General features: G+C 41.2%; 2 protein-coding genes across 8 annotated transcripts in view; one reads left to right on the forward strand and one right to left on the reverse strand.

The window, feature by feature from the left end:
* Positions 1 to 790: 790 nt before the first annotated feature.
* On the forward strand, positions 791 to 4,662 carry rtraf (RNA transcription, translation and transport factor). The gene is made up of 8 exons (XM_020591998.1): positions 791 to 1,000; positions 1,953 to 2,077; positions 2,241 to 2,340; positions 2,875 to 2,955; positions 3,050 to 3,138; positions 3,726 to 3,794; positions 3,907 to 3,955; positions 4,107 to 4,662. Exons 1-8 carry the CDS (start codon positions 940 to 942, stop codon positions 4,259 to 4,261), a joined length of 729 nt encoding a protein of 242 aa, XP_020447654.1. The 5' UTR covers positions 791 to 939; the 3' UTR covers positions 4,262 to 4,662.
* A 102-nt stretch (positions 4,663 to 4,764) lies between these two features.
* nid2a (nidogen 2a (osteonidogen)) overlaps positions 4,765 to 23,950 on the reverse strand; it is a 50,930-nt gene continuing 31,744 nt past the window's right edge. Inside the window, exons 15-42 of one of the 7 annotated variants that reach the window (XM_020591993.1) lie at positions 20,445 to 20,582; positions 19,587 to 19,715; positions 17,054 to 17,179; positions 16,627 to 16,763; positions 16,423 to 16,528; positions 16,191 to 16,324; positions 15,956 to 16,061; positions 15,153 to 15,286; positions 14,940 to 15,045; positions 14,659 to 14,792; positions 14,473 to 14,578; positions 13,843 to 13,976; positions 13,642 to 13,747; positions 13,343 to 13,473; positions 13,139 to 13,244; positions 12,858 to 12,991; positions 12,672 to 12,777; positions 12,371 to 12,504; positions 12,165 to 12,270; positions 10,617 to 10,746; positions 10,407 to 10,507; positions 10,118 to 10,290; positions 9,470 to 9,599; positions 9,212 to 9,383; positions 7,989 to 8,146; positions 7,341 to 7,464; positions 7,094 to 7,206; positions 4,765 to 5,765 (exon numbers count right to left, since the gene is read on the reverse strand). In XM_020591993.1, the coding sequence (XP_020447649.1) occupies positions 5,755 to 5,765; positions 7,094 to 7,206; positions 7,341 to 7,464; positions 7,989 to 8,146; positions 9,212 to 9,383; positions 9,470 to 9,599; positions 10,118 to 10,290; positions 10,407 to 10,507; positions 10,617 to 10,746; positions 12,165 to 12,270; positions 12,371 to 12,504; positions 12,672 to 12,777; positions 12,858 to 12,991; positions 13,139 to 13,244; positions 13,343 to 13,473; positions 13,642 to 13,747; positions 13,843 to 13,976; positions 14,473 to 14,578; positions 14,659 to 14,792; positions 14,940 to 15,045; positions 15,153 to 15,286; positions 15,956 to 16,061; positions 16,191 to 16,324; positions 16,423 to 16,528; positions 16,627 to 16,763; positions 17,054 to 17,179; positions 19,587 to 19,715; positions 20,445 to 20,582 (3,425 nt within the window). In that variant the 3' untranslated portion in view covers positions 4,765 to 5,754. Of the gene's footprint in view, positions 5,766 to 7,093; positions 7,207 to 7,340; positions 7,465 to 7,988; positions 8,147 to 9,211; positions 9,384 to 9,469; positions 9,600 to 10,117; positions 10,291 to 10,406; positions 10,508 to 10,616; positions 10,747 to 12,164; positions 12,271 to 12,370; positions 12,505 to 12,671; positions 12,778 to 12,857; positions 12,992 to 13,138; positions 13,245 to 13,342; positions 13,477 to 13,641; positions 13,748 to 13,842; positions 13,977 to 14,472; positions 14,579 to 14,658; positions 14,793 to 14,939; positions 15,046 to 15,152; positions 15,287 to 15,955; positions 16,062 to 16,190; positions 16,325 to 16,422; positions 16,529 to 16,626; positions 16,764 to 17,053; positions 17,180 to 19,586; positions 19,716 to 20,444; positions 20,583 to 23,950 lie in introns of all 7 variants that reach the window. The other 6 variants (XM_020591992.1, XM_020591991.1, XM_020591994.1 and 3 more) reach the window with 6 other exon arrangements.

A 23,950-nucleotide genomic window follows, 5' to 3' on the forward strand; every position in this document is an offset into this window, starting at 1 on the left:
CCTACAAGCAATTGTAATTTCGAGACCCATTTAAAAATTAAAAATACAATTCAATTATGGAAACATAAAATGTATGCCATAAACTGCATTATACCTTATTGGGTGGTATGAGATCAAAATGATCCCAAACTTTAGAACGTCGCTTATTGGTGGTACTCGCCATGAACCTTGCCAAAATACTCTCACTCTCACTCTCCAAATCTCTATCTCCTCACAACCCCATTTTGAAGCATAATGATGCATCTTATATAGCTGGTATGGCACCAAACCACACAAATCTGTAAAACCTGTCAAGCTGTCATTGGCTCAGAATGCATTGAAACGCCATGAGCGTTGACACACACCGAAAGACTATGAGCCAATGAAAAGCTTCGAAACATTTTGAAGGAATGAAGCGCGAAGCGAAACAGCGATGACGTTCGAAGCTTCGAACGTCATCGCTGTTTCGCTTCGAACGTCATCGGTCACGTGACACCGGTGTTTTGATACAAGCTCTGACACAGCGTTTCGAATCACTCCGCTTCAGGACGAGTGACACAAGCTCCAAAGCCTCGGTATCATTTGCCCATCACTACCAGTTTGTTACTGATCTGGCAATCTAAGTTGGGAGGCATTTGAAATAAATCAACTGCTGGAATGCTACATCTAACAAATGATACAAAATATAATCTAGTTTTATGAAACAAAAAAACATTCATCTAGCAAAAAAATGACAAGCAGGGTCTCAGAAAATTGCAGTTACAGTATTAATCCTGTTTCATTGTTGAATATGATACATGGTGCTGGTGGTCAATTAAGAGCGTCTTTATTTTGAAAGTTATAATAGGAAGTTGTCATTTGCACATGCGCAATGCCATAGTGACAACAAGCTTAAAAAAAGCCGAGTTAGCAAGTGTTAGCTAAAGAAGACGGTCGTTTTCACTCAAAATACTCGTTGAAATGTTTCGGAGAAAACTGACAGCTCTAGATTACCACAACCCCAGTGGATTTGACTGCACAGGTAAGAAAACAAACTAGAGGAGCTCTTGAATTGACTAGAAGAGTTTAACGTGGAGCTGGTGTTCTGACGATTTGTGCTGCCCTGTCGAAAAATGCTACGGGCTCCATTGACTTGCATATCCCTTAAAGATATAACTCACAGCATTGATGTTATTTTTTGTTGTTGGTTTGTAATATACTGCTACTAACGCTTTTATTTGAGAATCTTGGAGTAGCTTTTTTAAAAATTTTTGATAGACCCATGTCCCTATAAAATCGTGCTCCAGGTCCAAGTCTCGATTGCAAGGTTGCGTGGAAAAGAATCTCGAATGTTGCGGTTCTGCGCATGCGCATAACAGCAAAGTAGCACAAATCCATAGGTACCGTGGATCGACAGAACACCTGCTAACACGTATTTGTGTTACACACGTCTTGTTGCTGTATAGACGACCCAGTGCCAAACTATAATAATACGTATGTAGCTGAGATGTGAATGTTCTGTAATACACTGCACGATTCAGCAGAGATTAGAATCAGAATCAGCTTTATTGGCCAGGTGTGACAGACACACGAGGAATTAGCCTCAGATACATCGGCTCTCAATGTGCAAAACAGTAAACCAGCATAAAGCTGTGTAATATAACAAAATAGCAGTATTAACATCAACAAACAGTGCAAACAATGCAGAAAAAGCAGTATAAACAGACAGTAAACAATGCAGACAACAAAGGAACGTTCATTAAAATGAGATAAATAGGGATAAAACAGATTTCTTAAGAACTAGAGACCTGTACAAGTCTCTATAATCTGTACGAGGTATATTTACAGGTATTGCACTGAGGGTTATTGCTCTGCAGCCAGTGGTTTTATTCCTTCAAAGAACCCGGAGTCATTTAATTAATCACTTGCCTCTATAATACGATATCAAATGCCTGTGTAGCTGAAACATGAAGGCATCTCTGCTTTCTGCTCAGATGAGATCCAGTTCAGGAACTGCATCGTGTGGCTGGAGGACCAGAAGATCCGGCATTATAAGATAGAGGATAGGGGCAACCTGAGGAACATCCCCAGCTCAGACTGGCCCACAGCTTACCAGACGGTGAGATACTCAAGTCTCAGTAGTACCACTAAGTTCTAGAAAATACCCAATTAAAACCGGGATAAACAAGATTACAATTAGGAGTCTTGTATTGGCTGGTTGATACTGGAGAACAATTTTTAGATGCATGAGTTATGTTTGAGTTTCTGTTATCTTTGTGCAGTACCTGCAGGATGTGAACTGTCCGTTCGGAGTTCAGGAGAAGCCGGAGGCTTTAGACTGGTTACTGGGCCTGGCTGTACGATATGAATATGGAGACAATGGTAAGGAAGTAGGAATAAAACATTTGCTGCATAAAAATCTATGTATTTCTAATTTTACCGGGAAGTTTGATTGAGATCTATTTTTCGAGGGAGGTGTCTTTATATTTTTTTTACACATACATGAGGGTCAGACTATACGGAACACCTCTGAATATAATGTAGTCCAGTACAACACTGCCTTCAACTGTGCCCTCAATAATAAACATTAAGTTGAATTTATACATTTTGAGCTTTATAAACAGATGTTAAGGTGGAAGTGTTGTATTGAAATGCATACAATTGTACAGGTGTACCTAATAAAGTGGCCCATGAGTGTATAAATGTACAAGTAATAAGTTCCTCTATATCGCAGTACTAACAAAGGCCAGTAGAAGGAGACATTGTAAAAGGAATAATGTTTTCCTGGTGTGACCAAGAGTCTTTTCTTTTGTCATGTTTTAATTGAGCAGTTTAGCTCATAAGCAGTTGGCAGTTAAACCAGTTGTTTCTGCTTATGAGCCTCGTACAAGTCATGTTTTATGTGGCTCTCCTCAGTGGACAAGTACAAGAACTGTCCGCCGCTAGCAGCCTCCAGTAAGAGCGACCGAGCAGTAGATCCTCTGGTCAACCTCGATAGTAAGTAGAAACATGTTCTCACCTCCTGTCTTCTTTACTTTGTTAAATCTCTTTGTTCCAGAGAAAAGATGAAGTCATTTGTTTGTATTTGCAGGTAATTCACCAGATTTCAAAGCAGGAGTTACAGCTCTGGCCAACATCCTCAAGATACAGCGGCATGATGACTATCTGGTTATGCTGAAGGTGAGCGTCAGGCGATACATGCGGTTACAATGGTAAAGGCAATCAGAGTTAAACACAGAAATACGGTAGAGAACCAGCTGGTGGATCTGGTTACAGTGTGGCCAAACAAACTCACAAAGTTTTAAAGTCACTTGATAATAACTGTAAACTGCCACAGTGTGAGTAGCGTTTCACACCATAATAAAATTCGTGTTTGCGTTTCCTTCACAATAAAAACTCCTTGTATCTTCTTGGAATGTGAACTAACAGCAGACACAATTGTTAGGTTAGCAATAGTAACTTAATCCAGCTCTGACAGTGGTAGGAGAGTGAACAGTAAACAATAAAGCTGATATTTATGAGATAAAATTCAGCACAGGAATGGTGGACGCAGCCACTAACAGTGAAAACTAAGGTATAGAGATGTATTACAGGTTGGAAATGCACAGTGGCTACTGCAGAAAAACATTTCAGCCCATAAACGGTATTAAAAACTGAGTTGTACTTTATGAAAATCTTGAAGGATTCTAACTTGCCAGCCTTATAAACTTGCTCAGATGAAAATGGTCATAAATCAATGGGTTTGTGTTTTCATGTGCACCTGTCAGGCCATTCGTATTCTGGTCCAGGAGAGACTTTCTCCAGAAGCCATTGCTAAAGCCAACCAGAATAAGGAGGTAAACTGAAGACATCTTGCATCAAGAATGATATGTGGAATCAGTATTCAGTTCAGCCAGGATAATGGTGTCTCTCAGTTTGACTGCAGTCTCAGTTGTGTTTATTTTCCAGGGTGTTCCAGTCACTTTAGACAAGCACACCTTGGGTTTTGACACTGGAGGTGAGTGCTGCATGTTTTTTTTAAAGATCATAATGTAAATTTGATATATTTTCACATAAAAACAACATATTTTGACACTCAGGAGGGCATTTCTGAGTGCTGTGAACATTATCATCTGTGGAAGTGTAAAATAAATGTCTCCTCTTGTCAGACGCAACTCTGAATGAAGCAGCCCAGATTCTGCGCCTGCTGCACATCGAGGAGCTGAGGGAGCTGCAGACCAAGATCAACGAGGCCATCGTAGCTGTTCAGGCTATTATAGCCGACCCCAAGACAGACTACAGGCTAGGCAAGGTCGGCAGATGAGTGAGGGTGAAGAGAGCCGCTGGAGGAAAGGAAGGACTCAACCACAGGAGGCTGAATTAGATTTTCTAAGGAGAAGTTTTTTTGTTAGTTTAAAGTGGACAAAATGAGTTGGCATTTTTTCCATTGTTGCATGAGATCAGACACAACAAACTGGGAATTTGGCTGCCTTTCATTTTTGTACAGCAGCTTGGATAATTTGACACCAAAACATTTACTGTGTTACAGTAATTGCTGAATAGTTAATACTGAAGTACTCATTTCTGCTCGTATGCTAAATTATTCAATTCTTAAGACTTGGGGGTTGAAAACTGACCCTTTTTTTTTGCAGATTAAGAAATGGTTATCTTGAAAATGTTTACAATGACACTGTGTGGGAAAGTCTATAAATACAGTTGAACAGAGTTTGGCTCCTGTGCTGCTTGTAAGGTGAGAACATTACTCCATTTATAACCCAACAAAACAACAAGCTCCAAAAAGTACCAGGTCACATTTTATTGTTATAAATATCACTCCTTGTAAAAAGATAAAAATTTGAGAAATGGTATTAAAAATGAGGCCAAAGGAATGTAATATTCATTCATCTTCTATACCGCTCAGTCCCAAACGGGGTTGTGGGAGGTATGTAGTGTCATTGCGTGAAATGCAGATTAGCAATACAGAGAAATGTGACTGGCACTCATCACTTACATTAGCCTAGTATAAAGACTGAAAGCAGCAGCAACTGGCTGGCCTGGTTACCTGACAGGAAATAGCAGGCAACTCCCCTTAAAACCACAACTTGATTTATCATTTCAGTTTTTGTACAGATTAAACCAGATATAATGTTAATTACCTTGGTGGAGCCAAACTAGCTGTCTCCCTGCTTCCAGTATTCATGCTACTAAGCTAACGGTCCTCTGGCTCATCTGCTAGTTTCATATTTAGCATAGATGTGAGAGTGGTATCAAACAAACCATCTTACTCAGGAAACAAATGGGTATTTTCCAAAAAGTCAAACTATTCCTTTAACCCTTTGTTTATTTCTTTCCAGAAACCAGTCTAAATGCCAAATAATTAGACTGGTGAAACTGAATTGTAAGCCAGTGTGGCCAGCTTATGCTCAGCTTTACAACTGAACTTTTAAAGCTCTTAATGTTATTTTTCTTTGGCTTTAAAGAACAAAAACCTACATTGACTTGCATTTTAAAATTGGATTTCATCATTCATTGTAGTTTTAATCAATAGAAAACAATACATACAAAAAACTAAAAATGAGGTATAAAACAAATTTACAAAACAATTGGGGTTATATCTTAAAGGTGAGATAGTGGGGCTGGGGTGGGTGGAGGTGTTGTAAATTTGCTCTGATGGTCAAGCTGGCAAGAGGAAGCCATCTTGCTCCCTGCTGACTGACTGTTTCGCTGAGGGACACTGGGGATAGTGATCCTGCCCTCTGGTCAGGAACTGCCCCAGAACTGTAGCACCATAAGGACCCTGCAGCTGCCAGGCTGTTGTTAATGTCTCCCTGTGACACATAAATCACAAAGCTGTAAGACAGAAAGGCTCATTTTCATGACTTGAACACATTTAGGTTTATAGATCCATGTAGAAAGGAAGAGTTAAAGGTCTGGTTTTCTCTTTTTGTGTGAATCCAGCTGAAGGCCTTGGCGCTGCAGAGGCCTAATGACAGAACAAACATCCTGAACAAAGCCCTACACTTAACAATTTGTGGCCACTGAGAATTATCTCTAAAAAGCATGTGTGTATGTATTCAACAATAACAGCTTTTAAGCCTCACCGAGACCTTTAGCAAGTGTGTTTTAGAGCTGTCATCATGGTCACAATTACACCACACATCCACCCCTTTGTAGCAAACAGCTGTTATTCAGACAGAGCCTTTAGAGAGTGTTAGCGGACGCAGTGACATCACATTTACAGCAACACACTAGTGACAGTCATCGGTTCGACAGGCAGATGCACAAACGGAGCTGCGTGCACAAACTCATCTATCATGACCAGATTTTACCTGTGCGTACCTTTGACAACAACATCTGCTACTTTATGGATTATCCTGTTTAGAGGGCTGCTTTGTACTTTAAAGATGTTTAACACAAGGCTTTAGAGGGACGTGAAGCCATCTGCAGATGTCAGCACATCAAACATGACACAGGTAGAAGGTTGGACACAGCTGTGTAATCATGTTTCTTTGGTCTCAAGTACGCACACACAGGTAGAGGTTCACAGACAGCTGTATAATCACTGTTCTTGTGTCTTCTTCATGTACGTCAAGTCACCACATACATGCACACACAGAGGGTCTAAGCCAGCTGTGTGATGATTCTGGGTTCAGGGTGATGAAACAAATGTGGGCTTTACCAGATAAAAAGGTGCATTTCCACCGGCTGAAGAAAAGTTCAGTTTGTTAACCTTCAGAGTGTTCATTTATTTATTTATAGTTCAAGCATATATTTAGCATTTTAGCGGGGGTGTCTTCTAAATATGGTATTTGTCATTTGATTCAAGAATAATTTAAAACAAAAAGAAGAGATCCCCCAGACAGGTTTGTTTCTTGTGTTTCCACTGGACTTGAATGCAGCATTCTCCTCTGCCACATCCCTGCGTAGGGGGACTGTGCTCTCTCTCTGTGTAAATGCTGCCTTCAGGGTTAAAGTGATATTACTGCTCACTAACCTGTGAGCTCACTGTAACACCTTCACGCCCATGAGTGTGTGAGAGTGTTTGGTTATTATAAAAAGTCAAACTGTGTGTGTGTTTGTAAGAAATAGCAACCCAATCACATTCAATCAAAAGTACATCATTTAACATTTGGTTTCTGCAGCGCACAGATCTCACCTGATAGACAGTTGGTGGTTGCTATGGCAATGCCGTACAGGTGAGAGCGCTGCTCAGGCAGGTATTCTTCAGTGATCTGATTGCTAGCTTTGTTCACTGCGATCACGCCATCCCTATGAGGTAGAGGACAGAGAGTACATACTAACCAACTCATTGTTCAGTCATCAGTAATCAGTAAAGAACGTAGCACAATATAGGCCAGACGGTGGTGAAACAAACAACCCAACAGCTGAGGAAAGATGGCTACCTCCTCCAGTCTGTGTAATAGAAATGGTTCCTGTAGTAGACCATGCTGAACGGGTAGTTGAGGTTGGGGTGGATCACTCTCCGCCCCGAACCGTCTGGGTAGACACACTCTAAACGCTTTGTGCCTGAGATAACAAGAAAAATATGGGTCATTATTTTACATGTATTGTTTTACAGACATAAAGCCGATTGCTGGGCCTCCCACTGCATCAAGTTAGCCAACAATGTTCAACACAGAGACAGTGAGCAACCAGCTGCTCCCACTGTTAACAGAAATAACAGCAGCTATAACAGCGCTAACTGTTACACTCCTATAGTACTAGTAGTAGTATAGGAAGCTACAGTGCTAGCAGTCCAGATTATATAGTGGTTAACAGGTGTACAGTATAAATACTAATGGTAGTACTGGTAATGGTAGGTCAGCAAAGACAAGTTACACATGTAACATGAGGAGTCTGTTTAGAGAGATTTTAGTGAGTCAGTCTAGAACTTTATAGTGAGGGGGATATTTAGCCTCCACCCTGAGTGGAGGTTTCACTCTGGAGTGGCAGCACTAGGGATGGTGATACAAGTGGTACCAAAAGTAGCAGCAGTAGTTAACCAACATCCTGCTGACAGTGGTGATACATGATGTAGAAGTAGTGTTTACCTGCATCAGCCCAGCAGATTTGTCCAGCTGAAGAGTCGTACGTGAGAGCGTTGGGCAAACCGATGCCATCAGACACCACCACCCTGCGGTTTTGACCGTTCACTGACGAGCTCTCAATCTTGGGAGCCTCTCTGTTCCAATCTGTCCAATACAGAGTGCTGCAGAGAGAAACAGCAATGAGTAATGACTGAAATTATTGCCCCCATATTCCACTGGCTGGATTTGCATTATAGGTTTTTGCATGGACTTGCTTCAGTGCTGTGATCTGGCTAAGCTAATGAGGACAAGTGAAAAGCACCCACAAGTGTGCATACAACCACACATACACAAGTAGATACACAAGCACACAAGAGTACAGAGCTGTCTCATGCTGATGAGGTCATGGTCAGGTTACTCTAATCTATGCACAACTTTTGACCTCAGTTCCTCCCGTCAATTCTTTGGGGTGTGATTCAGCTGTATACATCAGAATACATGGGCCACACTGGCTCTCACAAATGTTTCCATTGTGAATAAACTAGTTCCTTCATATTTCTCATCAACATGTTTTCATGATACATTGCTACATTTATACTTTGTCTTATTGGCTTTTCATGTGTAGATGATGGTGCCCATAACACATGCCACATGAGCAACCAACTTACACACAGACGCTGTGTGTTTGTGAGTGTTAATCCATTTCACAAATGCATGGGGGAGCAGATGTTGGTGTGTGAGATGTTCATACATGTGTGCATGCTTTTATAATATGTGCACATAACCTCTGTGTGTCTGCTTCAATGTGTGTGTGTGTGTGTGAGAGAGAAAGTCCAGGATTAATATCAGTAAACCCAGTACAGTGTTCTTGGCTCTGTCTGGTGCAACACCCACAGAGAACACACTAAAAGTCCCTTATATGGCTGAATGATCAAACATAAGTTACTAAAGGGACACTCCACTTGCTCTCATTGTCCTGCTAATGGGCTGAGCACCATATGTGTCCTCTTCTGATACAGAATCACTGAGGACACAGTGAAGGCTGTATCTCACTCTGCCTCAGTGGATTGCCTACAGGATGTTGCATGTAATTGTGAAGAGAGTGTGTGGGGGCTTTTTGTTTCTTGCTCAGAGAAGAGATTTGTACGTGTTTGCAAATCCAGACTAAACTGTCCCAATGTTTTACAAGTGGCAGGTTAAATAACCTAAGACTTTTTTGCTATACTTAACAAAAATAAGGATTTTACCCGGTGGAAGAGACCACTATGATGGCCCGGGGGTTGACCAAGTCTGTGTCAAACAGTGTCCGCCTGCCGCTGCCATCTAGGTTGGCGCTTTCAATCATGTCAGGGTTTGAGTCGACCCAGAACATCAACCTACGATTAACGTCCACTGTCAAACCCTCAGGACTGACCAGATCTACAGGGAGCAAGGGGGGACATATGGATCAAACTGAATTCATTCAACACTACATTTATTATTGAAATGAAAGTGTGTGTCCTTACCTGTGTTAATGAGTATCTCAGGCTCAGCTCCAGGTGCCATTGAAGCTCTGTTAATTGTTCTTGCAGACAAGTCTGTCCAATAGACTTGGTTCTCTTTGCAATCATAGGCTATACCAACAACTATAGAGCCCTGGACACACACATAAGCATATGCATAATGAGATCATTCTAACATAACTACAGTCACATCACTAAACCTAGTGGTTTTTCACTTTGTTGATCTAGAAGCAAATTTTTCTTCATGAATTTCCACTAGTATATGATGCATACTATCTATCTTACTAGACAGATAGTTACTAAAATGCAGGTGCATGGTCACAAGCAGCAGATGTCACTCCACAAATCACAGCATATTCACACTTCTGGTGTAGACAGGAAGTTAAAAGAAAACCGTCAGAGCACTTCCTTGTTGCAATGCACAAAATCAATAACACGGTTGCTCTATTCTATTAGAGAGCTGACTGGCTCACAGAATAGGAAATAATGTTGACCTAAAGTCTCTAACGTTTTGTATCCTTCTTACACCTTATTGAAAAATCACAAGAATCATCTATGTGCATAAGAACCAACCAAGAAAACAAACATTATTGTGAAATAAGTGCAAACTGACAGAGTATGTGAATGTGCATCTCCTTATTCATCTCTTACATGCAGGGCCAGCACCGTTTTGGACCGGGTTGCATCTAGTCTGGTCCCGTTGAGAGGCAGCGCTCCTATCTTCTGCCCCTGAGCGTACAGCAGCGTGACATCAGCATGGGTTGGTGGGGTCACATCTGGGCGGGGAAGTGGCCACCTGGTGGGCGGGGCCACTGAGGGAAGGCCTGAGGCACATTTAGACAGGACAAAAGAAAAGTTTCATCCACAATTAATAACACTAATACTAACATAGTACAGTTAAGTCCCATGTAATTTGGATCACAGGTGGAAGGATGCTTACATGAAGGTTTGACAACATCATTTGATTGAGTACCAGGAACCTCACGGCCGTCCTGGTCGACACACCAGCAGTAAGTGGTCTCTCCATAACACTGGACCGGACTGAGAGACAATTCACTTTCTCAAGTATTTAGCCATTATAAAACAATTTCAGCTACTGTTGTATGCGTGTGTGTGTGTGTGTGTGTGTGTGTGAATGACTGGTGTGTACCTGAACTGTCCATCTGGCTCACACTGAGGCATATATTGTTGTGGCTCTGGTTTTCCACCATAATGCTCTATCAAACTGGCCCTCCATCGCTCACACACACTCTCAGGACGCTCGGTTGGAGCCACAGGCACTGAGGGGGAGCACAAATCAAGCAAAATGGTTGCAAAATTTCAATTTAGATTATATTTAGTTGCAATTTATTTAATCATCGATATAATCAGTTTCTAGCATGCTGAGTTTATATGACAGTGATGGGTGCAGTGCTTGATTGATGTTGTGGCAAAGCCCTGTGTTTAAATAGGAATACACATATATACACATCCTGCTTTTCTCAAAGCTGTTTATCTTGTAGAATCCTTTTATTAACTCATTTTATAGGAGAACTTTACAACTGAACCCAAAACCACTTTAGGCTTCCACTAATGTTTATACTGTCCTCCCTTGGTGTGATTTCTGAGAAGACTATTAGGATCATATTTAAAAGGAGGGTGAGAAGTGAGCAGTCCAGTACTAAGAGGCCACAGAAGTAAAGAGAGACAAAGACTAACTAAACAACCAGTCTTGCAATAAGTTTTCCCAGCAGGATTGACGTAGGGGAAATCCAGTTTATGATTTACTTGGTTTTGCTTCCATTTATTCTTTAAACCACATGACCAATTGAATTTAGTAGCTTATGGGTCTCTGATGTCCTTTCCAGAAACTGGCGTCATGTGAAGTGTCCACTAAACCAGCGGTTTCATTTTCAGCCTTCCAAAGACTTGTATCACTCATGTGGGTACACACAGATTTGCCGGCAGAATTAGTTTTATATTTAACTTGTGAATACAGCTGAAATTGTCAGATTGTTGGGTTAGAACCATGAAAATAATGTTACATTCACAGCTCCTGATTTGGACCAAAGGACTTCCAAACCAAAAATTTGCAGGACATATTCTTGTCTGACTCATCGTGAACGATTATGGGAAATCCATGAAAGGTTCCAGTGCAATGGCCAACAGGCATCAATGAACACACCCGAAGCAAGGAGGTAATGAAACAACAGTAAGTTCGGGCAGCTGAAATCTACAAGCATGTCCATAACATAACAAAAATAGCAAACATGTTTCTGTCTGTCTATGTAGCATTTGTAGAGTGGATGTAACACTGTGTTTTGGCTTGGCTGCCTAACAGCAACCAGCTGCTCATCTTGCCACAAAATGACCACTTCAGATGTTTGGACAGTCATAAATGCAATTTATAGAACAGCTTCGGTGAGTGCAGTATGTTAGCAAGAGGATGAGTCACACAAAAAGGTTGATGTTTTTAGTCATGCTCGCAGGCACAGCTTGAGGGACAGCATTGCTGCTCTGTCATTTGATTCATCACTTTGGTCCAGACTGAAGGATCTCAACAGATCACAACAGACATAGATGAATTTTCCCACTGCCTTACATGAGATGAGATGATCAATTCTATTGTCATACCTTATACCTTATTTCCTCAAATCAATGTAGTAGAGTCAGTATCTGTGAAGGTCAGAGCATCTCAAAACAGTGACAACACTCTCACCTGGTCTGTCACAGTCTACAGGTGGTGCACCAGGTGGAGTCCTGGTTCCTTGTCTCTCCTCTCCCCTGCTGTCCACACACCAGCAATGTCCAGTGGAACCATGGCACTGAAATACATGACAATAAAAACATTTTATTAATAATAAACGCACCATGATTGAGAACCAGAATGATCTATCTCTGTTTGCAGAGAAATAACAGTTTTACCTGTCGAGGTAGGTACTGTCCTTCTGCATCACACTGAGGTACAAAGGCTCCAACTAGAGGATATCCCTCTGGACTGGTGGTCTGTGCGCTGTCTCTGTGCTGTTCACAGTGAGTTTTAGGACGTATCGGTACTGCTGGAAAAAATGAACACATTATTATTATTAATAACACATAGGGGTATTTGACAAATCTGAATGTTTGAGAGTCATTGTGCTTTGCTCTCAGTATTTCACAGACTACCCTATGCTGATAACACTCAACTTTGTTTTCCTTCTTTAGCAGGTGAAATCCTCAGTCTCACCTGGTTTGTCACAGTCTACAGCTGGTGCACCAGGTTGAGTCCTGGTTCCTGGTCTCTCCTGTCCATTGCTGTCCACACACCAGCAATGCCCAATGGAACCATGGCACTGAAATACACAGTTATAATAGTAAGTACAACAGCAGAGTAAAGACATTATGTATCTATATATTAAAAACCTGATTTTACCTGTCGAGGTGTGTACTGTCCTTCTGCATCACACTGAGGTACAAACACACCAGGTACAGGATATCCATCTGGACTGGTGGTGTGTACACTGTCTCTGTGCTGCTCACAGTGAGTTTTGGGACGCTCTGGTTCATCTGAAGGTTTCATTCAAAATAACAGTAAATACGCAGTCTCTCCAGAGTACAATTAACCTCAGTGAGACTGATGATGCTCTGCAGAACTAATGATGGTGTAGCGTCTTTTCACCTAGCTGACATGTAACTAATAAAGTCTCTCTTTACCTGGTCTGTCACAGTCTTTGGGTGCTGTACCAGGTGGAGTCCTGGTTCCTGGTCTCTCTTCTCCCCTGCTGTCCACACACCAACAATGTCCAGTAGAGCCATGGCACTAGTAGAGTAATGATAGATAATTTAAGAATTATGGTTATCAATCATGTCAAGTTACTCAAAGTAATCTTAAAGCTCTGGTAAAACACATTTGCTGACCTGTAATGTTGTGTACTGTCCATTATCATCACACTGAGGTACATAGGCTCCAACTAGAGGATATCCCTCTGGACTGGTGGTCTGTACGCTGTCTCTGTGGTGTTCACAGTGAGTTTTAGGACGTATCGATACTGCTGTAAAAAAATGAACACATTATTATTAATAAAACACAGAGGGGTATTTGACAAATCTGAATGTGTGAGAGTCATTGTGCTTTACTGTCAGTATTTCACAGACTACCCTATGCTGTTAACTTATCTCTGTTGTCCTTCTTTAGCAGGTTAAATCCTCAGTCTCACCTGGTTTGTCACAGTCTACAGCTGGTGCACCAGGTGGAGTCCTGGTTCCTGGTCTCTCTTCTCCCCTACTGTCCACACACCAACAATGTCCAGTAGAGCCATGGCACTGATAGAATAATGAAAGATAATGTAAGAATTGTTATCATTCATGTCAAGTTACTCAAAGTAATCTTAAAGCACTGGTAAAACACATTTGCTGACCTGTAATGGTGTGTACTGTCCATTATCATCACAAGTAGGTACATAGGCTCCAACTATAGGATATCCCTCTGGACTGGTGGTCTGTACGCTGTCTCTGTGGTGCTCACAGTGAGTTCTGGCGCGCTCTGGTTCATCTACATAAAGATGACAAGTTTTCATAATCATTAGGAAATATTGGTATTACTATCACAACAGACATGGGTTATTGTGCTTTGTCACAAACATTTTGCTGTTCATAAGCTACAATATTTAACACAGACTGGTATCACCAGGAGCCCTAAGTCCCTGTTCTCTTATACACTGTAAAGGTTTCCATTTGTAAAGGCTTTTAACAAGTTTCAGACATAAAGTCTCCCCTCGACTGGTTGCACTTATTGAGTGTACCACATGGTTCAGTACTAAGCCCACTACTATTCCTCTCAGCAGTAGATCCTCTGGTGGCACAGCTCACAACCTTCCTACTGTTGCTCTGTTCTACTCATATCCTGCATGGACTACTATAAATCCCTTCTGCCCAGTGTTTTCTCTTCACTCCTTATAATTCAGGTTTTGCTTTACACATCTGAGATGGTTTATGTTCATCAGCATTTTAGCAACAAAGTATTTGGCAGATAGAAACAGCAGTCTCACCTGGTCTGTCACAGTCTACAGGTGGTGCACCAGGTTGAGTCCTGGTTCCTGGTCTCTCCTGTCCATTGCTGTCCACACACCAGCAATGCCCAATGGAACCATGGCACTGAAATACACAGTTATAATAGTAAGTACAACAGCAGAGTAAAGACATTATGTATCTATATATTAAAAACCTGATTTTACCTGTCGAGGTGTGTACTGTCCTTCTGCATCACACTGAGGTACAAACACACCAGGTACAGGATATCCATCTGGACTGGTGGTGTGTACACTGTCTCTGTGCTGCTCACAGTGAGTTTTGGGACGCTCTGGTTCATCTGAAGGTTTCATTCAAAATAACAGTAAATACGCAGTCTCTCCAGAGTACAATTAACCTCAGTGAGACTGATGATGCTCTGCAGAACTAATGATGGTGTAGCGTCTTTTCACCTAGCTGACATGTAACTAATAAAGTCTCTCTTTACCTGGTCTGTCACAGTCTTTGGGTGCTGTACCAGGTGGAGTCCTGGTTCCTGGTCTCTCTTCTCCCCTGCTGTCCACACACCAGCAATATCCAGAGGAAATGTGGCACTGGAGCAGTAACATTTCATAGAAAAATAGTGGTTATATTTGAATTCATGTTACCCAGTGTTAGTTAAAATTGTTTTGGTAAATTCATTTTAATACATCTATCTAACCTGTAGTGGTGTGTACTGTCCATTAGCGTCACACTGAGGCACATAGGCTCCAACTAGAGGATATCCCTCTGGACTGGTGGTCTGTATGCTGTCTCTGTGCTGTTCACAGTGAGTTTTAGGAGGTGCTGGTTCATCTGGATAAGAAAGATGGGCAATACTGGGACCATATACGTACAAACTCCTATCATTCCCAAACTGATTGGCTGGTATTTAAATACACTGAGTGACACTAGACAACAACTGCACTTAAGTTATTTGTGTTTCCTGCTGCTGTAAAAAGTTATTTTTCACAGGTAACATCTATTACTAATATAGACTAAATTTATTTAACCCCTCATCATGGCCCCATGTTTAAGATATGCAGTTGAGAGAAAATTTTAAGTTAATTATGAACAACAATGATGAAACATACAGTACATGTCACAGTTCAAACAACATCATAAAATCATTCCAGCCAGTGTCCAGCTACATCAAGTTCATATGATAAAGAATAAAATATATTCAACTTTCCATCACACACAGTCCCAAAACATCACCTGTTTTTCAAGGCATTCCAGGGCTATGACCCAGTGACCTCAATTGCACACCATTTACAAGATTAGACACACACTCACATAAAGATGGAGTTTGACCTGTCACTGAGTGGTTTAGCAGATCAGTGTTTAGTAGAAAAGCCTTGATGAAAGAAAAGACATGATGTCTACTGACACTGATGCTGCTACCACAGATGTCAAAACAGTTTTATGTACTCATGTAGAGCCGAATACAGGGTCTGTCTATTCATGTATATTTTTTTCTCTCACCTGGTCTGCCACAGTTTTTAGGTGGTGAACCAGGTGAAGTCCTGGTTCCTGCTCTCTCCTGTCCCTGACTGTCCACACACCAACAATATCCAGTGGAACTATGACACTACAAAAACATACATTTGATTAATTTCATACTATTAGAGTTGTCTTAATTTATTTGTTTTAATACATTAAATTCAAAAACAGCTGTCCATCTGTCTGTCAATCAGTCCATGAATGATCAGCTTCTGACCTGTAGTGGTGTGTACTGTCCATCATTGTCACACTGAGGTACATAGGCTCCAACTATAGGATATCCGTCTGGACTGGTGGTCTGTATGCTGTCTCTGTGGTGTTCACAGTGAGTTTTAGGGTGTATTGGTATATCTGAGGAGACAAAGTGGAGCAAAATATAAAAACATTTCAAGATACAATCTACTCTCATCCTTTTATTAAAAAGCATCTTCTGGGATGAGAGTTAATACCTGGTCTGTCACAGTCTTTGGGTGCTGTACCAGGTGGAGTCCTGGTTCCTACTCTCTCCTGTCCCCTATTGTCCACACACCAACAATGTCCAGTGGAGCTGTGGCACTGGCATGAAATATGAAAGAATTACCTAATTCAGTACATCATTTAACTCAAGTTATGAGTCAGCCATGCATGTCACCATTCTGTCAGGCAGCGCCCACCTGCAGCGGTCGGTACCGTCCATCAGGATCGCACTGAGGGATGAAGGCTCCGAGACTCGGCCGTCCGCTAAGGTGCACTCCACTCTGCAGACTGTCTCTGTGCAGCTCACACTGGCTCTTAGGTCGAACTGTTTGTCCTGTAGAACAATCACAATTTTCCCTAACATGTCTTTGGTTCATTTTGAATATGTATTGCTATTTATGCAACTATTAGTTATTTTTTAAATGTGTCTGTACTCCTATCAAAAAACTTTCTGATCCTATCTTTAGAGTTTTTACAGGAAAAATGATCACTAATAATGGGGAGAGTGCAGAATATGCCATAAAAAGTGAATGAAATGAACTGGAAATAATGACCCCTACCTGTACCAAACATAATAGGATTATGATAATTACAATGCCACACTATACTGGCAATCTGACTGACCTTCCTGTCGGGTACAATAGAAGCCATCACCATAAAACCCAGGCTGGCACCGACACTGGAAGGATCCCAGTCCGTTGATACATCTGGCGTTGATGTGACATGGAGAGGAGCTGCACTCATCTATATCTAAAAAAACAAAAGGTGAGAAATAAATCAGCAGCCACAAATGTAGAAAGGCATGCTCAAATTATAGAAATGTATGCTGATATATAAAAACATATCTGGCTGCTAGTCAGTGGTACCTTTCAATATTTAGATACAGTGTCTATAAAAAGTATTCACCCCTTTCGATGTTTCACCCTTTTATTGATTTTATAAATCAGTCATGGTCAATATAATTTGGCTTTTTTGATAAAAGAAAAATACAAAAAAAACCCTATTTAATGTTAAAGTGAAAACAGGTTTATACAAAGTAATGTCAATTAAATAAAAATATGTAATGGGAAATAAGTGATTGCACAAATATTCACCCCCTTCAAAATGACCGACCTAATTCAGAGGTCCAGCCAACTGGACCACCAGAGTATGTCTCAAGGTTATTGAAAAATCTAAGTCAGGGGATGGATACAAAAACATTTCCAAGACACAGAACATCCCTGGAGTTCAGTTAAACTCATCATCAAGAAATGGAAGGAATATGGCACATGTCTAAATCTGCCTAGATCAGGCCGTCCTCACAAACTGAGTGACCATGCAAGAAGGGGACTAGTGAGAGAGGCCACCAAGACACCTAGGACTACTCTGAAGGAGTTACAAGCTTCAGCAGCTGAGATGGGAGTTCGGGTTCTTCACCAGTCAAAGCTTTATGGGAGAGTGGCAAGGAGAAAGTCACTGTTGAAGAAAACTCCTTAAATCTCGACTAGAGTTCACCAGAAGGCATGTGGGAGATTCCATGGTCATGTGGAAGAAAGTTCTTTAGTGTGATGAGACCAACATGGTGCTTTTTGGCCATCAGACAAGATGCTATGTTTGACAGACACCAGACGCTGCACATCACCACAAACACACCATCCCCACCATGAAGCACACTGGTGGCAGCATCACGCTGTGGGGATGCTTCTCGGCAGCCGGCCCTGGAAGGCTTGTAAAGGTAGAGGGTAACATGAATGTGGGAAAATATAGGAAAATCCTGGAGGACACTCTTATTTAGTCTGCAAGAGAAGTACGGCTTGGGAGAAGATTTATTTTCCAGCAAGACAATGACCTGAAGCATACAGCGAAAGCTACACAGAAATGGTTTAAAGACAAGGTGAGTGTTGTGGAGTGGCCGAGTCAAAGCCCAGACCTCAATCCAATAGAGAATTTGTGGCTGAACTTAAAGGGCTGTTCACGCCTGATCCCCACGCAACCTGGCAGAGCTTGAACAGTTTTGTGAAGAAGAATGGAGTAAAATTGCAGTGTCCAGCGGTTCAAGCCTGACTGAGACCTATCCACACAGACTCAGTGCTGTGACTGCAGCCAGAGGTGCATCTACTAAATACTGACTGGAAGGGGGGGAATATTTATGAAGTCACTTATTTGACATTACATATTTTTATTTAATTGACATTACTTTGTACAAACCTGTTTTCACTTTTTTGTATTTTTTTTTTGTCAAAAAAGCCAAATTATATTAAACATGGCCGATTTATAAAATGTATAAAAGGGTGAAACATCCAAGGGGGTGAATACATTTTATAGGCACTTTAATTTCAAGGCCTCATGTAAAATATTATATTATTTGTCAAGGTAGGGAGGGTTTAAAGAAAGTTCAGCAAGTTTACAATGATGGGTCAAAGGAGGACACACACACACCAGCAGGACCTCTCTCCTCCACACATTCCAGAGCAAACACACACATTGTGTCTTTGCTCCATTTGTCTTTCACTCTCACTCCCTCTATCTAATCTTACTGCCTCATTCTCACATTACTCGTCTCTTTCCACCTCTTGTTCTCACATTTCTCACCCATCCTCCCATCTTGCAGTGTTAATCTAACTTTTGCAGCTGTGTGTTACTATTGTGAAAAGAAAAAAAAAAGCATTCCTGTACTCGGACAAAGATGTGGATCCCTTCCAAATATTCACAACATGCAGGACTAAAAACATCTCTTAAGCGAGCAACATATGGAACTGGAAACCGACACATTAAACTGCAACACGAGAACCTGAGAAAGAACAGAGAATGACACCTCTGCTACTGTAATAAAGTATGTTTACAGAGACCACATTCTAATTTGCACATGAAAAGCATTACATTTACCATAATGTCATGCTGTCTGATTCAGTGGCTTTAGCTGATGTTGATCTGAAGTTAAGCATTTAATATTAGTGGGTTTGGTTGAAATCTTTGTTAATGTCGATTTTCAGTGAAATGATGAAGTGTCATGAAGATCAGCACAAAGAGAAACCACTACAGAAGCATGAGTCATGTTGCAGAAATGGGTTGAAACAATTTAAACAGACGTTAACACATGGGGTTAAGGGGAACTCTCTAGTGCTAAACAGTTGCCCCACTGAAAAGGCACAGTACATTTCAGTCATGGAAAACTTACCAACACAGGTACGTCCATCATAGCCAAACTCATAGCCGCTCTGGCACTGGCAACGATGGCTACCAGGCAGGTTCACACACTGAGCATGAGCACCACATGACGTCAACCCCTCAGCACACTCATCTATGTCTGCAGTGAGAGAGACAGAGAAAGTGAGACCGTTTCTCTAAAAACTCACAAGCCTGTAAACCAGGAATCCTTTGTATAACAACATGCAGTGTGCTGTATGTGTATCTGAATGTAAACGCTGTAATCAAGGGTCATTACTGGTGCTTTTAGTGCATATACATTGTGTGCTCACTTTTTTGTGTTACATGCACCCCCACAACTGAATTCTGGACTGCAGTCATATATGTACCGGGCAGGACAACACCCCACACAGATTATGTGGCCAGAGAGAAACATTGAGGCCCATTTATGGGAACTGGGGGGTTTCCCAGAGCTGTCAGTAAGAGAAAAAGGACCTGCTGCTGGGCTAATGACAGGCCACACTCCAGCTTAAAGCCCTGAAAGTCCCTGTTAACTAGAGAATTAACCTGGAAGAGATGCAGGGAGAGGCAGGATGGGATGTGAAGAGAAGAGAGACAGATGATTTCTTTCACCCAGATTGTACTCAACCCCTATACATTGTGTGGACGTGTTGATGAAACACAGACACTCTGGCTTCAATGTTGTCTGCATGTGTTTGTGTGTAGAAGTGTGAAGGCGGGAGACACTATTAGACTAAGCAAAGTGGAGCAAAACACCATAAAGCACTTTGCAAAATATCTACACTGTCATGATGCTGCACAGTATGTCCAATGACTCCTTTAACAGTCCACATGCATGCCCATATAAAGTGTTGACAGACAAAGATACCATAACAGTTGCGTCCATCCCCTCTGTAACCAGTAGCACACTGGCACTGGAAGGCCTGGTCCTCTAATGGGATACACTGGGCCGTGGTGTCACAGTTATGGTTCCCAGAGTAGCAGGGGTTCACCAGCCCCTGCCCCGCTGCAGCGAGGATTAAATGACAAGGATGAAAGAGACCAATTTTTAAAAAACTGCTTAATTTCTATCATTGTATTCTTTTTGTAAAGCACTTTGCAGTTGTGGCTGAAATATTCACATTTCTTACTTAAGTAAAACATAAATCCAAGAGTTGTACACAGTAAAATATGACATCAGTAAAAGTCCTGTATTAAAAATGGATTGAAGTAAATGTACTCAAACTACCAGACATATTCACAAAATAGCCTCTATGAGTGACATGCTGTTATTATTAGATTGTTAATACAAATGGATCAATACTGTGTTTAGTCCAGTGGCAACTCACATAAATTTGTGTTCAGTGTTTGGGGGTTCTAAACCTTTTCTTATAAATGTTGTATTAGTCACTGTTTGATGGAACTGCAAATAATTTACAGACATCTGAAATGTCACAAGGAGCCTCAAAACAGTTTTTTGTAAGAGGTCACAAGCCAGTATGACTGAAAACCACTGGTTTAATCATTAACAGTGTTGTGTGTTTTCAGCTTCTTATATTTATTTTTCAATGTGAATCATAATCTCACCCCCGAAATAACATTAGTGAAGTATCTGTCTGTGCAGCCAGAGAGACACATGACAACTGCACAGTCTACAACACTCAAAACTCCTAAATGAAGATCTGTAAGATGTAAGATCTGTATTATCCAACAATCAAAGTCCAATGACTACAGCCAAACCAAACACACATGTAAAATCACTCCGGGCAAAGTCCCATAGGACTTTTAGGAAGTGACTCCCTTTGTGTTCACAATTTTCAACATATGGACAAGGTCAGACACACATGTACATGAGAGACACATAGACAGAGGGATGAGTGAGCAGATGTGTGTTTAGAGTTTCCTCATACTAACATGTGGCTTAGGCAAACAAGTCAATTTAAACAACCACCCTCAGACTAATTTCTTGAAAATCTGGAAGAAAAACAGCAGCAGAGTAAAGCAAACCATGGGAAATCATTAGGGAAGAAGGAGAGAGAAATATGTTTAGAATTACATGACGCAAAGTGCTACTCGGCTTGAAAATGTTCCTGAGAGCAAACACCAGGATGTGTGGCACAGCCTTTCTCTGCCAACTGAATCGGACCCACTGCAACACTACAATGCTGCTAACTGGTTTCAAGCGTTATTTTAACAGCACTTATCTAACAACTTGTCTGTGGGTTCTGGATTTAGTCCCATGGATGAAATAATGCTCTATAACAGTATAGATGTATTTCCATTTAAGGAAGAAGCTGCACTGCTTTTATTGGTTTGGAGTCCAGTTAGTCATAATCTCTGTTTAATGATGTTTAACTGTATTACAATCGGACTTCTTCCTTACCATCAGGGGTCATCATACACTCTAAACAACAACAACAACAATACACATTCAGTACACTGAACCAAAATCAAAAACACACGCACAGCTTGCTTCTATCTCCTGAGGTCAGAGACCAATTTTAACTCATTAACAAAGAGAGAGAGAGAGACAGAGAGAGAGAGACTCTTCAAAGTCCTGAATGTGGTCAAGAAAAAGGAGAGATGAGAATGAGAGATACACAAAGATGGGAGAAAAGACTGAGGAATAATTAGAGAGAAACAGAAGGAGAGTGGGAGAACACACACACATGCACAAAACTCCAAAGTGATGACTGCTGTTTCCCACCTGTTGCTTTTTTATGACACACACACACACACACACACACACACCACACTGGGGAATAGCAGTAACAGCAACAAGATGGCAAAGGTACACTGACTATCCAGCAAACCACCATCAGTACAACTTAATAAAACCATCTATTACCACTGACTTTTACTTACTTACTGTCCCTCAGCTTTATAGAAGTGCAATGCTAATTAGTCAAAGTGCTCCTTTAAAATCCTATGAGACAGGATTTTACAATTTGGAAGGTTGTACTAGTGGCTCTCATGCTATCCTCTGTTGCAACAAGTGCTGAAACAATTGATTAGTGGATTGACACACTGTGTAGCATCATATGGAAACAGCTGAGGCACAGTTGTGTTGTTCTGTTGGACCACTGCTGTGTCTGTGGTCTCACTAAAATGAATGACTGAGCTGTGGTTGCCATGTTCAGATGAACCCGACCCCTGCCTTAACAAAGCATAGTCCTCTCTGTCTTTGGAACACAGCCAGTACATTAGCACAGCAGGGACACTAAGGAAGGGCGCTGTTGTAAAACAATGCAGTCCAGAAAAAGTTGAACTCAGCTCAACTTTTGCTGCAAAGCAGTCAGGTGTCATCCTGCAAAACATTGCACAGACCAGGCAAATGCGTGCAAGTGCAGATTCCTGCTAAATTCCTTTGTAACATGAATACTCTATTTCTGTCGTGTACCTCACAGTTGTCAAGATTAAAGATAAAATAGTTGACACATGTAAACTGTGGGTGTTACAATCTGGTCGTGCAGTGTTTTGGTGTCTGATCATACTCAAACTGGACACTCTGAACACCAGTGACAAGTGTTGATATTAGGCTTAAGGCTGTCCAGATATTTTGTAGATAAAAGCAAAGTCTGGTTCAAAAAAGGAACTGAACCACAGATAAGTGCAGTAATAATATATTCACATTAACCAAGTGAAACAAGCTATACCACACTGTGCTTCCCTTTTAAAGGCCGAGTGTCTGTATACTGTTGTCTATTTAATTATATACAGTATAAGTGCTACTTCCTCCATGATTTTAACTGCAAACAATAAAAGAAGTTTGTAAAATTAAAACCAACAAGACTACATGAAACTTTAATTCTTTCCAAGTGGAAATAAGGTGACTGCAACGGCAAACAACACAGGTCTGGTAAATTTACTCTCTCTCTCCCTCTGACTTTCTCTCCCTCTGTGTCCCTCACCCCCTCTCACTTTCTGTCTCTCTGTTTGATGTCTTAAGTTTTGCTTCTCATGACATCAGTGGGCAGCTATTCTATGCAGCAAACCCCCCACAAGAAAATCTGTCATTGGCTGGGATATTATTTTCCAGAAAGTGTGAGACCCCTGAACACACACATACACACACACCCGACTTAACCCATGTTTACAAAACCCATTACCCCCAAAAGCTCTTCCAGCTGTGCCCTGGGAGCATCAGTGTGTGTGTGTCTGCCCAAGTGTGAGATGTGTCATAACCTTTTTAATCAACATGTTGATATGTGATATTTAAATGACAAAAACCTGGTCTGGATTCAAAACCTGGGGAATAGAAAAGGAAACATTCAACACATCTGTCAGCCATATACGTACTTCCATACACAAACACAAACACAAACACAAACACAAACACAAACACAATCACAGTTTGTGATTCATTTGTCATGACAGGGTGTAAATAGGTTCAGC

Source organism: Monopterus albus, unplaced genomic scaffold, assembly GCF_001952655.1.
Source record: "Monopterus albus unplaced genomic scaffold, M_albus_1.0 scaffold16.1, whole genome shotgun sequence".
In the NCBI taxonomy this organism is placed as follows: domain Eukaryota; kingdom Metazoa; phylum Chordata; class Actinopteri; order Synbranchiformes; family Synbranchidae; genus Monopterus; species Monopterus albus.

Coding starts and splice junctions, on each gene's coding strand:
- rtraf (XM_020591998.1), top strand. CDS start 940: ATGTTTCGGAGAAAACTGACAGCTCTAGATTACCACAACCCCAGTGGA. Junction 2,341..2,874: donor ATATGAATATGGAGACAATG/GTAAGGAAGTAG, acceptor GGCTCTCCTCAG/TGGACAAGTACAAGAACTGT. Junction 3,956..4,106: donor CTTGGGTTTTGACACTGGAG/GTGAGTGCTGCA, acceptor TCCTCTTGTCAG/ACGCAACTCTGAATGAAGCA.